At 46.8% G+C, this 15,723-nt stretch overlaps 2 protein-coding genes and 1 long non-coding RNA gene across 4 annotated transcripts; 2 read left to right on the forward strand and 1 right to left on the reverse strand.

The window, feature by feature from the left end:
* The first annotated feature begins 545 nt into the window (after nt 1–545).
* Nucleotides 546–1,176, forward strand: LOC107834187 (uncharacterized). Its single transcript, XR_001659967.1, has 2 exons — nt 546–632; nt 816–1,176. It is a non-coding gene; the product is annotated as an uncharacterized LOC107834187 (long non-coding RNA).
* A 1,794-nt stretch (nt 1,177–2,970) lies between these two features.
* stmn4l (stathmin-like 4, like) lies at nt 2,971–7,067 on the forward strand. 2 transcript variants are annotated; one of them, XM_016665045.1, is made up of 7 exons: nt 2,971–3,135; nt 3,877–3,941; nt 4,027–4,122; nt 5,079–5,284; nt 5,354–5,500; nt 5,600–5,617; nt 6,240–7,067. In XM_016665045.1, exons 2-7 carry the CDS (start codon nt 3,929–3,931, stop codon nt 6,246–6,248), a joined length of 489 nt encoding a protein of 162 aa, XP_016520531.1. In that variant the 5' UTR covers nt 2,971–3,135; nt 3,877–3,928; the 3' UTR covers nt 6,249–7,067. The 2 variants fall into 2 exon arrangements, with proteins under 2 accessions (XP_016520531.1, XP_016520532.1); XM_016665046.1 differs by lacking the exon at nt 2,971–3,135 and adding an exon at nt 3,253–3,277.
* A 95-nt stretch (nt 7,068–7,162) lies between these two features.
* il17a/f1 (interleukin 17a/f1) lies at nt 7,163–10,017 on the reverse strand. Its single transcript, XM_007540499.2, has 3 exons — nt 8,913–10,017; nt 8,256–8,443; nt 7,163–8,093 (listed from the first exon to the last, which is right to left on the reverse strand). The coding sequence occupies exons 1-3, from the start codon at nt 8,943–8,945 to the stop codon at nt 7,847–7,849; spliced, it is 468 nt and encodes a 155-aa protein (XP_007540561.1). The 5' UTR covers nt 8,946–10,017; the 3' UTR covers nt 7,163–7,846.
* Nucleotides 10,018–15,723: the final 5,706 nt, after the last annotated feature.

Genomic DNA, 15,723 nt, shown 5'->3' on the forward strand with positions numbered 1-15,723 from the left:
AATTAAACAAAATGTCCCCCACATTGAAGACCTCTGCGACTCAACAGCTTTGCACAAAAATGAAAAAAAAAATTATATTTAATCAAATTAGCATTAAAGGGACGATAAAATAAATGAACAAATAACTGAATAATTATCCCAAACTGATGAATTTTTGTTTATTATGCAATTTATTAAATTTTCCTTTGGGATCAATAATGTATTTTTGATTGGAATTCATCTGTGTTGAAGTTAGTAATTACTTTAATAAATACAAATAAAACGTGTGAGCAGAAACGGTACCTGCAGTCAGGTGAGCATGTACAGTTGCAGCGCGGTGCGGCGGCCAGCAGGGGCGCTGTGGAGGCGCTGTGGGAGGTTTTATCCGTGGAAGGAGAATGAGTCACCGGCTGCTTTCAGCCCACGCTGCCGGCGGCGGCCTCCGCTCAGCGGACCGAAGACACGACCAGAACCACGGAGCGTCACGACACTAACAGAACCTCCAGAACCACGGAACCAGACGGAGCTGCTGCCTGGTTCTGTACCGATCAGCTGCATGGTTCTGGATCAGAACCGGTCTGCTGCCTGGTTCTGATCTTGGTGATGTGGACAGAACCTCCAGAACCAGTGACATCACTGCTCAGAGCAGACAGGTGACCTCATACTCGATGACATCATCTCACCAACAGAGATGATGTCATCCTTCCCAGATGTTCTGATGTTCAGTCAGAACCAGAACCAGAACCCTCCCCCTCTGCAGCAGGAACAACGGTGTGTGTGTGTGTGTGTGTTGATGCTGCATCCTGAACCTCATTTTGCTGTCGGCTCACACACAGGGGGCGGGGCTTGGCGTGCTCTCTGCTGATTGGCTGGAGGTGACCTCATTGTTGCTGGTCCTCACTCAACTCCATTACATCATGGCCGGCTGCTGCAGTGCATCATGGGAGCTGCAGTATATCAGGATTGATCAGCAGCTCTCCAACCCAGCAGGACACTATTAGGGGGTTAGAGGTCAAAGGTCATGACAAAGCCACCTTTACTGAATGCTGATTATTATATAAATGGAAGTGACACGGCAACAGAATAACCACAGAAAGTGAAATAAACATAAATATGAGGAATATGTGAATATGTTTTATCCGTCCATATTTTCTCTAATGTGTCCATTTCTGTTGAGACCATAAAAATTTATTTTATTTATGAAAAACAACAGTGATCAAACTTCTGTACAGATATGAATGAGGATTGGGTTCATGGTAACTTTGGAAACGTTAGCATTCTGGTTAGCTACACTGAGCAGAAATATAAAGGCCCGTCAGATATTGTTGCCATGTGGAGTTCATTGTAAATAAGCATTTGCTGACATTTTCTTGTTCAAAACTAATATTTCTCTTGGTTTGTGTATAATGTTTAGTCCAGTTTGCTGTCAGTGAGCATCACTCAGTGAGTTATTTACTCAGTGCATTGTGGGACATGTCCACTGGGTAGATGAAAACAACTGGACAATAAAAGGCCCCAACACGTCACATGATGTCTCCAGTCATAAAGCCTCAGATGTTCTGTGGAGCCGTTGGCGTGTTGGATGCAGGACGTCCAGCACAGCAGCAGCTCTGGTATCGGACCGCCGGCCGTTTCAGAGCTGGTTTCCAACAGACTGCAGATCCTCCTCATCTCGTCTGACCGACTCCAGATCGCCACATCGGCTCGTCCATCGGAGGATCGGCTCAGACCAGCGACACAGCTGATCGGTCTGAACAGACGCATCAGACCTCAGACTGTCTGTAACCGCTACGGGAAGCCGACTGGGTCAGAATCAGACTCCTCATCCTGACCCCGATCATGACTGTCAATCCGCTACAAACGGCCGAACCACGATATCAATGCCGATATGAAGATCAGTAATTACTGAAAATATAGTTTGAGTTTCTCTAGATATTGCGTAACCCAAATGTTCATAAAACTGACATTTGACACGGGGCTTATATTTTTGTTCAGTGTAGCTTAGCATAACATGCACTATTATGCATGCACTAACTCAGGTAACCAAACTTTCTGTCACGTCGGCTAAAATCATCCGAGTCAAAAGAACAAAACAAATTAAAGACAGAAAGTCTCCATCAAACATCTGACTTTGTGTCTTTCTGAACTGAAGTCTGGGGCCACAAACGGCTCCCGGGCCGCACCTTGGGCCACCCTGGACAAGCTAGCCATCATTTAGCTAACATTAGCTGCTGTAGCAGAAATGCTAAACTCACAGATTGTTTGGAAGAAACGGACTGAAGGTTGGTAGGAGAGCCGGGCCGGTTCTGTTTGAGTCGTGGTTCTGAGTGTGTGTGTGTGTGTGTGTGTGTGTGTAACGTTTCATTCTCAGCTTTAATTTTAGTGCTGACATTTACTAGAAGCCAGAAGACTGTATCAGAACTAGTCCAGGTCAGAACCAGAACGAATCAGCACCGGATGTTCCCCTCGTGTCTCAGCTCGGATCTAAACCCAGTCAGAACCAGTTTCCTGGTTTGGGTCGGGTTTTAGAGCAGAGGTGTCAAACTCCAATCCTCCGCTTTCCTGCAGGTTTTGGATGTGCCACAGGTACAAAACACTGGAACGAAACGGCTTCATCTCCTCCTCCTGGTGTAGATCAGTTCTCCAGAACCTTAATGACCCGATGATTCTGGTGCAGCAGAGGCACCAGAATCATCGCTGCAGGGCAGCGGACCTCAGGACTGGAGTTGACACCTGTGTTTTAGAGAAACGTTCCGTCTGTAAAGTTCTGTTGAATCCATAACTGGTTCTGGACCGAACCACATCCTGAGCAGCTGCTGAGGTTCAGCTCAGCTGCTGGTTCTGAACAGAACCTGACCCGGTCCATTTAAAGCTGTGATAATCATCATCATGACCAAATATCTGGTTCTGGATCCAGATTCTGTTTGCTCCTTCCAGAACTTTTCTCCTCTGTTTCCAGTTTCTGATGAAGAGTTTTCCCTTAGTGATGAAGATGAACCCACACATCCTCCTCCTCCCTCTGCCGCTCTGGACCAATCCCAGAACAGCATCCCAGCCATCCAATCAGAGCGCTGCGTGGTGATGTCATGGAGCTGCTGTGGAGCCGATGCTGCCGAGCTGCAGAGCAGAGCAGAGAGCAGAGCGGCGAGGCTGCAGGTCAGTTCCTCACAACTCTTTCCTTCCACTCCTCATCACTCTTCTTTCTCTTCTTTCTTTCCTTCCTTCCTCTCCTTCATCCGCTCGTTCTCTCCATTCTCCGTTCTTCTTTCTGCTGTTTCCCTCTGAACTCGTTCTGCAGGTGATGTGTTAAAACAATGACATCATCGCTCTCATCAGCACATTTCCTCTGTTTCTGTATTTTTCTGCTCTGAAAATGTTTCTGTGTTGGTTCTGCTGACTGGTGCTGGTTTAACTGGTTTAACTGGTTTAACTGGGAATGTGGAGGATTTCCTGCAGCTGCACTTAATGCGGCGCGTCTTCATGCGATGAAGAAGTGATGCAGGAAACCCTCTGGTTCTGGACGTTCTGCAGCTTAACTTGCAGGTTCAGAACCAGGAGCAGTCAGAACCGGCCGTTCCGGGTCAGAACCAGAACATCTAGGATGTCTAAGGCACTGAAGTTTCTGGAGGTCCGAATGACTCAGATGAGTTAAAAAAGCTTCAGAGAAAAGAACCAGAGTTTTTCCTCAGAGCTGCTGCAGGAATCGGTTCTGATCCAATCAGAACCAACAGAACTTCCAGCTAGATGCAGATAAAACAGGAACATTTAGATGAACTCAGGGCCGTCCAGTTTGGACCCAGAGTTCAGGTTCTGGTTTTAGTTCTGGTGGGTGTCTGCTGCAGCAGGCAGCCTTATGGAGGTTCTGTTGTGGTTCTGACCCGTTTGTCTTGTCCTCAGGAACTGATTCTACTACCTCACCACAGTGTCTTTGTTGGAGAACAGCAGGAACATGACCCTGACAGGTGAGCAGGTTCTCTGGCCCGGCCCGGCCCGGCCCGGCCCGTTTCATCTCCTTCATTCTGCCCTCTGTTCTCCTCCATGTTCCAGCGTACAGAGAGAAGATGCGAGAGCTCCCCCTGGTGTCCATCTTCTGCTCCTGCATCCTGCCTCAACCCAGGGAGCCGACGGCCAACAAGAAGGAAGGTCAGCAGCATCCTGACTTCTGTTAGGGTCCAGAACCAGAACCAGCTGGTTTCCGGTTCTCACAGCTGTGACATTACAGTCAGTTAAATTAATGTTCATGTAGCTCTGATCAGAGATCAGGTTTCCTCCAGCAGAGCTCAGTTCAGGCTCAGGCCCGTTCTCTAATCCGGATCAGAACCCAGAAAGACTCAGCCACTCACAGTGTGACGTTCTGCCTGAGGAAACATGCGGGCTGGAGTTTGCAAAGATACAGAGTTAAAATTAACTGCAATAATTTGGGTTATTTAGCCTGTAATAAGAGAAAAACATGACGGTTCATGATGGTCATGCTTTCATCAGGTTATTCATTCATTCATTTATAAATGTCACAGTTTCAAACCAAAGCTTTAGTTAGCCAGATAATTATTTAACTTGGAATTAAACATTTAGCTGCAATTTAAATATTTATCTTCAAACTAAATATTTATCGTTCTAAATACTAAGCAACATTTATCTCGTTAGCTAAAAATTTATCAAAGCTAAATATGTAGCTCCAAGTTAAATATTTAATTCAGAAACTACATGTTTCAATAATTTAACTAATTAGTTAGCAGGGAAACATTTAGCTCCTCTCCTGCGCATAGAGTTAGCTCAATATTAAGCTAACTCTGAGCTAAATATTTAGTTTTGTAGAGTAGTTAGTTTTAAACTTCTATGTTTAAAGGAATAAGATGGTGAAAATATAACTTTTAAAAATTAAACCCCATTTTGTTTCTCTTATAACAGGCTAAATAACCTAAATCACTGTTAAGTTTTGACTGTAGCCCAGATTGGACCCGTCCTCCCTCCTCCTCTTCCGGTTTGGACTCTTAGCAGCTGAAATTATGTTTTTCAATATAGATATAAAAACAAATGCAGGTTTGTCATCATATCGACCAGTGAGGCTCTGAATCTTAAAGCTAGCGGTCTTCTTGCAGGCGTGGTGGACCTGAACCTGTGCAACATCCGGGACATGGAGGTCATCGAGCTGAGCAAACGCGCGAGCGGCCAGGCCTTTGAGGTCATCCTGAAGCCGCCGACCTTCGATGGTGCCCCGGAGCTGAGGGCCACCACGCCGCCCCGCCAGAAGCCGTCGCTGGCAGAGATCCAGAAGAAGCTGGACGCCGCGCAGGAGAGGCGGAAGGTGAGTGGAGGCCGGGCCAAGTTCCCGGTGATCAAACCTCAGCCTCACCTGCTCTCTGGCGCTCTCTAGTGTCAGGAGGCGGAACTGCTGAAGCACCTGGCCGAGAGGAGGGAGCACGAGCGCGAAGTGGCGCAGAAAGCTTTGACCAAAGACCGTCAGGAGCATCGCGTCAACGCCAACCCGCTGCAGATGCACCTGAACGCCTCACAGGAGGAGGTGAGGACCCGCTGACCCTATCCCCGGCCCTGACCCTCTGACCTCCCGTCGGACGGACGTCTGTGTCTAATGAATTGTTTCCGTCTGTCTGTCTTCCAGGACAAGCACAGTGTGGAGGTGAGGATGAGGATGAGGAGGCAGCCATGATGGATTCTGGGTGGGCGGAGTCAAGCCAAGCCCTCTGACCCAAACCATCAGGGTTTATGGCACAGGTGTCAAGCTCCAGTCCTGAAGGGCTACTGTCCTGCAATTTTTAGAATATAATAGAATAATTAGGTCATTAGCAAGGCTCTGGAGAACTGATCTACACAAGGAGGAGGTAATCAAGCTGCTTCATTCCAGTGTTTTGTACCTGTGGCACATCTAAAAACTGCAGGACAGTTGGCTCTACCAGTGGACCTCTGAGCGATGGTTCATCTTTTGGTGTGTTGTTGTTTAGGACAGAACTTAAATCATACTCTGGGTCTGGTTTGGGTTAGTCTGGTTTGGGTTTGGGTCAGACTGGTTTTGGTTAGTCTGGTTTGGGTAAGACTGGTTTGGGTTTGGGTAAGACTGGTTTGGGTCAGTCTGGTTTGGGTCAGACTGGTTTGGATTAGTCTGGTTTGGGTTTGGGTCAGTCTGGTGTGCTTCTGTTTGGCCTGGTTCTGGTTCTGGTTGAGGCTGTCGGGCCTATCGTCATCTTGATGTGTGTCTAGTCGTTGCGTTGCCGCTCACCGCCTCCCTCTGCTTTCTGCCTCAGGTGTCTTGATGGCCTGATCACAACACAAGCTGAACCTTTTCCACAAGCCGATTTTGAGGGCCTATTGAGGAGCTGGGAGACTGGCGCTCCTCTGACTGGGAGGACTGGGAGCAGAACCAGTGGAGGACATGGAGGACTGAGGGACGTTTGTCTCCTCCACCAGGACCCTCGTTTTCAAACAAACGCTGCAGATTCAGTCATTACTGGACAGTTTCCTGTGGCTTTACTGTGCTTTGTTGCCATGCCAACGGTGCCAATGTCTTCATGTGTGAGTGTGACTGTACATGCACCAGCCAGAACCCAACCCGACTGAAACGGATCAGCAGGGTTCTGTCTGATACTGAAGCTGGACATCAGCTCAGATACTCTGAGTCAGACTGCGCCCCCTGCTGGACAGCTTGAACATTTTACTGTGATGTGGTTCCTTGGTGACATCTAGTGGCGCCTCTGAGAACAGCAGAAAATCAGGAACCCTGCTGTTGAAACCACAAGATCTGTACAGGTCCAGTTCTGTTTGAGAACCAGAACCAAGCAGAACCAGTTGGACCGTTCTGGTCAGGATGAAAACCTGCAGGAGGTCCAAACGGCTTACAGACCAGAACCGTCTGACATCAGGGTCAGACCAGAACCACTTTGTTCCAAGTCACTGCCAGTAAGTGCAACTGAAACCAAACAGCTTTCAGATCCAAGAATTAGAGTCCAATTCCTGCCTTCCGGACCGAGGTACCGGTAGAACCAGAACCGAGCCCCAAAAAGCCTGATGGAGAGTCAAAGTCTGGAGGTGGTTCTGGTCCAGTTTCAGTTCTGGTCCCAACAGAGAGAGGAGAACAAGTTGACCTGATGGATCAACTTGTTGGATCCATCAGGATCCTGATGTGGAGTTCCTTTCCACATCAGGAAAGGAACTCTTTCCTGATGTGGACCAATCAGGAGACACCACCTGAGTTCTGATTGGCGAGGACTGAAGTTCAGAACAGGCCTATCAGAACCATTCTGCTCTGCTGGTACCGCCTAAAGAACGCCAACCTGAACCAACCCGAAAGTCAGACCTGGAAGTGGTTCTGACCCAGAGTCAGATTAAATCAGATAAACTCAGGACCAACAAGTCAGACGGGTCCAAAAACCTACGAGACTGAGATGAGAACCAAGACAGAGTGACCCGAGTCGGTGGCATCCAGCTTTATTTCTTCACATTCTGTTCAAATTGTCTGATTATAACTAAAAACACCCTGATATGGATGGATGGATGATGGATGGATGATGGATGGATGGATGGATGATGGATGGATGGATGATGGATGCAGCTGCTCTTATCCATCGGCCTAGTTAAAGGACGTGTTGTACAGAAATCTATTTTAAAGAATAAAGGAGCAGGATCATTCATCAGTGTCTGAACTTTATTGATCAGTATAATAAATACATCAGTAATAATAATAAATATCTGCTGAAGGTCACAAACTATTAAATAAAACTTAAATAAGCACCAACAAGGCGGGACGCCTCCTGACGCCAAACTTAGTGGTCAGTTTACACAACTTGATGCAAAACTCTTCAGAGAAGGCAGCGACTCAGAACTAGAGGTTCTGGACCTGGTTCTGGACCCAGTTTCACTCCTGGACATGGACCAGGTGCCGGACGCAGGTGCAGCCCACAGGGACGTTACGGGTCTCCAGGCGGTAGTGGTAGCTATGCTCCGTCTCGTTCGTCTTGACCCGCTTCAGAACCATCACCTGGTACCAGATGGGCCGGGACTGCAGGTTCTGGTCCTCCTTCCCCTCCAGGTCCCGGCAGCCCTTCAGCAGGCAGTGCGCCTCCGACAGCACGGGCGGGTACAGAGACTCGTCACGGGACGTACTGCAGACAGAGACGGCGGGTCAGAACAGAAACTCAGTGGGACATGGCAGGACCCTGCAAGACCCAATGGGACTTGACGAGACCCAATGGGACCCGGCAAGACCCGGTGGGACCCATTGGGACCCGGCGAGACCCAATGGGACCCGGCAGCTGTGTACTCACTTGTAGGTCCAGGGCGAGATGGAGGCGTTGTGCAGCGGCCTCGGGTTCCTGCTGGGCAGCAGCAGCAGGTCTGGGTCCAGGTGCAGAGACACGGTTTGCTTCACTGAGCCGTCAGAGCGTTTCCTGGGGTGCTTCGATGCCACCTCTGCCATCATCAACATCGTTACCATGACGACGGCACCGATGACCTGAGGAGGAGGGAGTCGACCTTCATTAGCCAGTCAGTAGAGAATGAATCGTCTCCAGGGTTACAGCAGGAAGTTCTTGACATTATATCCCATAATAATAATAAAAATCTCCATGGCGATGCAGGAGCCACTAAAACCTCCTATTGGCGAGAAGCAGCTTCAGTCAGAGGCTTCCTCAGAGCCCCTGCGACACAGAACTCTACAGCAGCTGTCTGAGGCCTGGAATTATTTAAAGTATTTTTGAATCAAACAGAAAATGCTTCAGAACCGGTTCTGCTCAAAAACCGGACTGGGCCCAGAAGTTCGATAAAGAAAACAGAAATAAAGCTCAATAAATCAGAGGCTGACTGGACCCTACTGAGCCAATCAGAACCATGTACCGGGTCTGCTTCAGATGAAGACAAACCATCGCCATTAGAACCGGACCCGGCTTAGAGCTGATCGCAGAACTCATCAGAACTTTCCTCACCGTCAGTCTGGAACTGTTAGCTGCTGGAAACATGCTGGTTCTGTCCGGTTCTGTTTGACTCGGATTGGTCCGGTTCTGTTCTGCAGGGTTCCCAGGGCTTGGCTGGAGGTCAGGCGTGGATGTGCGTCTGCGGCGTCCTGCCCGGTTCTGATGGTCCGGTGTAAACAGCCGGGTTTTTTATGCGCCTCGCCGTGATGTCACCACCTGAGAGCGTTTGATCCTCCTCCTTAAACCGCAGCGACCCGGCTGACGAGGCCCGCGGGCCGACCCAGTTTCAGGCGCTCCTCAGGATGAAACGCTGAGCTTCGAACCTGGCAGCAGATTTTCTAGGTCACGCTCTGCAGAGGCAACCAGGAAATGAGGCGAAGCGTCGGCGCGGTTCAGCCTCCTGAGATGCTTCAAAGGTCCAATTTATCACGAGCCACAAAGAACCAATCAATCAACCAACCAGTCTGACTAGATGCTTTTCCTGCTGAAACTCATCCTGCAGCGTCTCAGTCAGATTTAAGCCCAAACTTTAACTAGGCCGCTCCTCCATTATGAACATTATGTTTCCATCCAATTATCAGGAAACTTTAAACAAACTTCTAAAATGTTACAAAAACTAAACAAATGAGCCGTTTTTCCATGTCGCTAACTAGCATGTAGCACAAAGATGGAGTCAATCTGTTCTCTCTGCTGCAGCATCGATTCTTTCTTCAGAACATTTTTTTGATTCACCCCAAGCGAACCAAAAACTTTGTTATTGTGAAACAGAGGAAGTTATTTCTAATGCAAAACCTCAAAATGTGCATAAAAGCGTCAGAGGAAACACTGTGGCTTCGTCCTACTTCATGCTGTCTGTCAGCCGGTTCTGTTTAATGGAGTCCCTGGTCCTGAGTCAGCATGCAGCGATCAGGACCAGCAGGCCAGGAAGTGATGTCAGCTAGGCTACACCGGGACGCTAATCTGAACTCGACCTGCAGGATCAGAACCGCAGGCGAACCGGACCCACAGCCAGCAGAAACCGCTGAGTCAGGCGTTCTTTCTACTGCAAGAACAAAAAATACCATCAGGACGACAAAAGTGGCTCTGACTGCGAGAATTAGCACAATATAAATAAATAAGGTTCCGATCGATCAGCACCGATTCCTTTAATTTTGGGAGATCAGTGATGAGCCGATACTTCCATGTGATGTCACCTCATCAAAGGTCTAATAGTCAGCCTCTGTCCTGTGCTAGCCCCGCCCACCAGCTAAGCCCCGCCCACCAGGTCATGTCTGCTCCCCACTGTTACCAACTCAGACACTTTCTTGCTTTATTCAGTGAAATTTCAGATAAAAATAATTAGTTTGAGCCAAAATCAGAATCGGCAGCTCAGGCTTTTTAACGGCTAAGAAGTAAAACAAGGTGAGCTGAAAGCTGCAGGTAACACCCATCTGGAGAAAATGTCACAGAGCCGCAGAACGTTTCTGCAGAAAAGATTCGACACAAACTGTGGAGTCCAGGCCCGGTTCTGGTTCTGCTGCTGCAGGACGGACATGTCCCCCCACTCTCTCTCTCTGTGAACCTCGGGGAATATTCCAGCGGTTGCAGATCGTTTCTGCTGCAGATTTCAGAAGGAGATAATCTGAAGGTTTCGGTTCTGACTCACATCATGATCTCACTTCATGTCAGAGGTTCCATGTTGGTCTGCTGGATGCTGAACACAGAGGGCCGGACTGGGGGCCCTCGGGCTCTGCAGGCCCCACTGAGGATCTTTGACTGATCTTTGACTGATCCCTGTGAGGATCCTGATGACCCCAGGTTGAGACCCTGGCTGCTCCAGGACCCCTGGGTTGATCCTGATGCAGAATCCCTGCAGGGCCCCCAGGCCTCAGCCTGGGGCTCCCAGGACCCCCAGGCTGAGGCCCCAGGGCTGCAGGACGCAGCCTGCTGACTCTCTGACCCGGTTTCCAGGCATGCTGTGACTCAGCAGACTCGGGTTGCTGCATCATCACTTGTGTGCTGCGTTGTGCTGCGTTGTGCTGCGTTGTGCTGCCCACGCTGTCAGCTCCTCTCTGACCTGCTTCCATGCAGAGCCACCGCTGCAGTTTATCTCTGATCTCAGAGACTTCCTGCCACCAGCGCTGCATGCTGCTGCTGGGGGCCTCAGACCAAACCTGCAGCCTTTTAAGGACTTTCACCAGTTTGTTGTGTTTATGTCTCCATGCTGCCTGACTCAGCTTTAAAATCCACACCATGCATTCACCGCCGTCTACCAGCAGGAAGTCCAGAAAACATTCAGGCCTGATACAAATACACAGAAGACAAAATTTAACAGCAGTTATAAAGTTTAGCTTCTGCTTTTTGGCAAGTGAATTTGCATATTAGCTAAATGTTTAGTTAGCCTGCAGCTAACTACATATTTAACCAGCTCAGAACTAAATATTTGGTTTACAGCTAAATAATTAGCTTGTTCACTATTTACGGAGCTAAATGTTTTTGTATTTTTTTTTTAAATATTGTGTTCATTAGGTATTTTGAATTTTTTTACAGAAAGAAAAAGGAAAGAACAAAAACAGGACAGAACTTATACAGCACCGATACAGAGATCAACAAAGAAACAAAACAAAAAATACAGGAGGCATTTAATCACAGCAATTATTTGAGAAAAGTAATGAAATGGAGCTAAACTTTTATTTCTGAACTAGCTAAATATTTAGCCTAATAATTAGCTTGGAGTTAGCTCTGCGCTGGCTGCTGGTGGTGAGGATGACAGCAGGGTGTGAAAACTTTCTGCTGGGTTAAAACCTTCATGAAGTTGAAGGATCTCCTGGACCTGCTAGTGATTCTCTGGCATCATGACCTGCATTCAATTTCAAGTTTAAAATGTGGCATGACGGAAGTTTAGATGAACAGAAGATAAAATGTGAGAAGGAGAAGCAGACTGGCTGGTAATCGGGTCGGACATTAGCGTGAGGCGTCAGCCGGCTGTAGAAACACAAACATGATGTCATCCTCCGCTAACCGGGTCACACAGAGCTTCTTTCTAGGACCTGAGCTGCTGCCTGGAAACACCTCACAGCCGGAGGAGGGGCTTTCTGCGCTCACCACAAACCGCCGCTGACATCCAGGAACCGAACAGCGCCGCAGAACCGAACCCATCCAGGAACTGAACCAGCAGCAGGGTTCTGGACCAGGAGGGTTCTGGACCAGCAGCAGGGTTCTGGACCAGCAGCAGGGTTCTGGACCAGCAGGGTTCTGGACCAGCAGGGTTCTGGACCAGCAGCAGGGTTCTGGACCAGCAGCAGGGTTCTGGGTCGTTGGTTCGTCAGTCAGAATCAAAGCCACTAAACGCCTGGATGAGTTTCTCTGGTCCTGAAATGTTCTGCAGCTGCTAGAAGGACCACTGTGGAACCGGCTTTATGTGGCTCTGGAGGTCAGAGGTCAGAGGTCATCCTCATCTCTGGTTTACAGCTGGACAAACTGAAGCTGTGCATTGACTCTAGATCTATAACTCTAGATTGTTCCTCTTTAATAACTTCATCCACACATTGATCTGTTCTCAGCATCTGTTCAGTGATTGGATGGGGTCAAAGGTCACCTGGTGACTTAAGCAGAGGGACCAAACAATTGTACTAAAGTAAAAGTAGCTCTACTTCAAGACATTTTCACTCAAGAGTTAAAAAGTATTTGGAAAAATTGTGAGTAATTAATCAAATAATCAATATTTAAAAGTTACATCAAACAGACCAGAATATAAAGTGGAAATTTTGGTGTTTTAAAGTCCAAAATTAAAATAATATAAATAACTACAAAATAACTAAATCAGGCAAACGAGTCATTTTTCCGTTTCTGAAGCAGAAGCTGCAGGTTTGTGTTTGGTGAAAGTTTGTGAAGAACTCACTGAATATTTACTGAAGACTATTAATATTTCATATATAATTACTGAGGTAAAAGTTCAAAGTACAGCATAATTAAAGCACATTTTTATCAAAACGTTACTGCAGTAAATGCAACAGAATTCATACGACCAGCTCTGTCTGAGTCAAAGAAATGTCGCAAGTTTTACATTTTGAGCTGTTTGAGTTTGTGAAAGATAATCAGTTATGTTAACTATTCATTTTGTTATGTCTAAATTAGCACTTTAAAAAATCTTAAAAGGCAGGAATGGCGACTAGTTCCCAGAATGCCTAGCAGCAGGTTGTTGTTTTACTTTGATTAAAATAAATGTGAGCAGAATTCAGTCGATGTTTAATAAAATGTTTGTTCATGCAAACTGAATGAAGAAATCTAATCCTAGCTTAAAATAAGTTATCATAACTCAGTAATGAAAATAATACAGAAAGGTTTTCTTGTTCAACTAGTTGAGGAAAGCTTGGCTGCATAATTTAACAGGATTATTTTTATTTAAATTACAGTATTAAATTTTAACAACTCAGACTGAAGTTATCAGAACTTGATGCTTAGAAAACGTGTCTCTTAATGAACTTTAATTTGTGAATTAAATCAAAAACAAGTGAAACTTCATACGTGTCAAACCCAATAAGTGTTCCTGTAATAATGATTAATGTTTGTTTCATTTAGTTGAATCAGTTTTCAGTCTGACTGTGGAGTTCAGACTTCATGGGTCCTGAAGGTAATTTTATTTATACAGCACATTTTCAGCAACAAGGCCATTCAAAGTGCTTTACATGAGTTAAAAGTACAAACAAAACAAACCGAAGGAACAAAAAAGAGGAAAAAAAACTAATCTAATGTTGTAAAGTGTGTAAACTAAGTTCTCCTGTTCAGGGCTGCTAAGTATCTAATTCTATTTCTAAATAGTGAAACTCTACAGTTTCTGATAAAATGAGCTAAAGAATGACTGATCTAAATCCTTTTCTGAGTTAAAAGTAACATAAACTAAGCAGTGACTGATCCTGTTAAGTGTTTCTGGATTCCAAGTTCGTAGTTATTCTGGTTCTGGTTCTGGTTCCATTTCTGGGCTGTTTAATATTGATCTAAATAGTGCGTACTCCACAATTTCTGATATTACTAATAAACTAAAATAATCCTTTTCTGAAGACATTTAAAGGTTCACAGAGTAACGTCTGTCTTCCCCCAACAGAACCAGAACCTCTGGTTTGGACCCATCTGACAGAACATAAACCTGCAGTTCCGCTCTCCGCCTGTAGAGGCCAGTGTTCCTTCAGTTTGTGGTTCTGACCCGCTTGGACCCGAAGCAGAACTCTCTCTGCCCTCTCAACTTTAATTCTTGTAATTATGATGATTTTCTGCTTCGATGAAACGTCTGAATGTTACAGCAGAAAAGCTTTAATTGGTTTTTATATAAATATGTAAAATAACTTATTTGGCTCATAATGACCCAACAGAACCGTGTGGTACTGGAAACCTGTTTGGACCGTGGAGGTTCTGACTCAATGTTCTGTTACACTGAATGAACCTCAGATCTACTGCCTGTTTCTGCCCAACAGAACCAAACGACCCAACAGAACCAAACGACCCAGGAGGAGGCGTGCTGCAGGTTCATGTCTCCTTATTCTTCCTCACATCGAAACTTTTTAAATCTTTTGATAATCTATTGAACTTAATTCTGTGATGATCAGCTGAATGTTTGAGAGGTTGAACTGAAATCATGTTTTTCTAAAGACATTTGTTGTGAATCGGAGCTTCAGAGGTAAAAATTCAGCTCCTACTGGATTCCTCATCGTGAATGTTTGGCTTTTAATCCGTCAGAGTCGGAGCGTGTTTCGGATCTTTTCTGGTTTTATGAAGCAGGTTCAGTTACTGATGACCTTGCAGGATGCAGGCGTCTCATGCAGCAGCTTTCCAGGTTCTGCTGTCCTGTTGCGTAGGCGGCGTTAGCGGGGCTCTTCGGGTCAGTCGGTCCCCCTCTGATTGGTCGTCAGCGGTCATCAGCGACATGAGCAGCAGCTTCTGCTTGCTGCTGAAGCAGCATCTGCTCGGCTCTCCAGCAGGAAGAGGAGCGCTGACGAATCACTGCCGCCACTGGATGCCGTTTCCTAGGCGACGGTGAAGTACGCAGTTCCTGTAAACCTGATGATTTATCAGATAATTCCTCCTGTGCATTAAAGCAGGTCAGAGAAAAGATGCTGAGATCATCTGTGCTCCGACCTCAGAGCGACCACATCCAAGCTGTGACATCACAGCGGGGGGCGGGGCCACAGCAGTCACCTCAGTTCAGACTCCCACAGGCAGGTGAAGATAAGATCAGACGAACTTTCCTGATCTCAGTCAGACGGACCAAAGCGCTGCAGCAGCAGAGCAGCCAGCAGATGTGTAGTACCGATAAGAAAGTCAGCATGAAGCAGAAACAAGCTGAGGGGCGACAGGAAGCGCCGCGCCGCGCCGCGCAGCAACACAAACTACTGCAGCGACTACTCAGTCTGGACTGAAAAAACATGTGTTCAGCTGCTCCTGTCACACATTTGAACAATAAACCATCTATCTATCTAGATCTATATAGATCCACGTAGATCTATCAAACAGCTTCACAGACACAGCTTTAATCAAGACGGTAGCTCTAAACAATGATCCCGATCCAGCTGTGATTCTACGACTGCGTTCACACCGCAGGACTTCAAGCTCAGGTTTGGCTGAAATCGGATTTTCTTTTTCCATTTTACCAATTAAACCCGACCGCAGCCACACGACCCAGAGGATGTGCAGAAGAAGAAGGCAGCTGCCGCCCTGCGGCGCTCTGTTGGAGACGGTAAAGATGGCCGCTCTGTTGGAGGCGGTAAAGATGGCCGCTCTGTTGGAGGCGGTAAAGATGGCCGCTCTGTTGGAGGCGGTAAAGATGTCACTTTGAAAACTATCAGATTTA

The sequence above is a fragment of the Poecilia formosa genome, unplaced genomic scaffold (genome assembly GCF_000485575.1).
Source record: "Poecilia formosa unplaced genomic scaffold, Poecilia_formosa-5.1.2 Scaffold544, whole genome shotgun sequence".
Lineage (NCBI taxonomy): Eukaryota > Metazoa > Chordata > Actinopteri > Cyprinodontiformes > Poeciliidae > Poecilia > Poecilia formosa.